The following is a 988-nucleotide window of genomic DNA, read 5'->3' as shown; positions in this document are numbered from 1 at the left end:
ATTAAATCTGCACTTTTTTTCAAATCTGTGGTTAGTCCATCTATTTTCATTACTCACATTTTCTTTCTGGTTCACAGTCAGCTGGTGCTACAGCAATTATTATGTTAGAGGTGTTGCAAGTCCATTACAGGGACACATAGAGACAACCAACCATTCACACTATCACACAATTTTGTTACCAATTAACCTAACATGCATGTTTCTTGTCTGTGTGAGGAAAGCAGAGTACCCGGAGAAAACCCACATGTGCATGGGGCAGAACATGTAAACTCCACACAGAAAGGCCAGGAGGTGAACCTGCAACCTTCAGCCAATGTAACTAGAAATAAGTCAACAATTACAACAGCCACAGATGAACCGTACAGAAGAGCGCTTTGTTTACATTAAGTGTGTACCTGCATTTCAGAACTACATATCAGTATATTGGGAAAACTACACGAATAAATGCTTTCAAATTTCACCAAATGATGAATGAGGAAAAACTAGTATATGTTTTAGTTTATTGTTTMCAATCACTCACTCATTCCTGAATGCCTGTGGGCTGGCGTATAGGGAGGCAAGACAATCCTTTACAATGAGTACCTTTAATACATACATGTTTGTATGATTTTTTTTCTATAAAAATGCATATTTTAGGCATATTATGATGCCACATACTGGACTAAAATGTTTATAATATGAATAAAAAGAAGACATAAAAACGCACAAAGCTCTTCTCTGTCAAATGTATGGGCATTTCCTCCAAAGAAGCCCTTCAAAAACCCTCTGTTCTGGGCTTCTGGTGTTTCTATTGGAGTGAAAAGCTCTCCCAGCATTTCCTGCAATAAAGAGAAATTAATGAAAATGAAGGAGAAAATAAAATGTACATTTTAACCAAGTTCTTTTGCAAATATACAACAGTCATCACAACAGGATTTATAATGCTGATCCCTGTCGCCTGTAGATGGCACTATTGTAATGTCACAGTATAGAATCCACAGCCATATAT

General features: G+C 36.8%; 1 protein-coding gene across 12 annotated transcripts in view; it reads right to left on the bottom strand.

Moving 5' to 3' along the window:
* Positions 1 to 706: 706 nt before the first annotated feature.
* The window catches only part of stxbp5l (syntaxin binding protein 5L), a gene marked incomplete at its 3' end in the record, with an annotated part of 161,945 nt that continues 161,663 nt past the window's right edge, over positions 707 to 988 (bottom strand). For all 12 annotated transcript variants that reach the window (XM_014016476.1, XM_014016480.1, XM_014016477.1 and 9 more), the window contains 1 exon segment: positions 707 to 818. In XM_014016476.1, coding sequence (XP_013871930.1) covers positions 707 to 818 — 112 coding nt within the window.

This window comes from Austrofundulus limnaeus, unplaced genomic scaffold (genome assembly GCF_001266775.1).
Source record: "Austrofundulus limnaeus strain Quisiro unplaced genomic scaffold, Austrofundulus_limnaeus-1.0 Scaffold146, whole genome shotgun sequence".
In the NCBI taxonomy this organism is placed as follows: Eukaryota; Metazoa; Chordata; class Actinopteri; order Cyprinodontiformes; family Rivulidae; genus Austrofundulus; species Austrofundulus limnaeus.
This window is presented reverse-complemented; position numbering and strand designations above follow the sequence as displayed.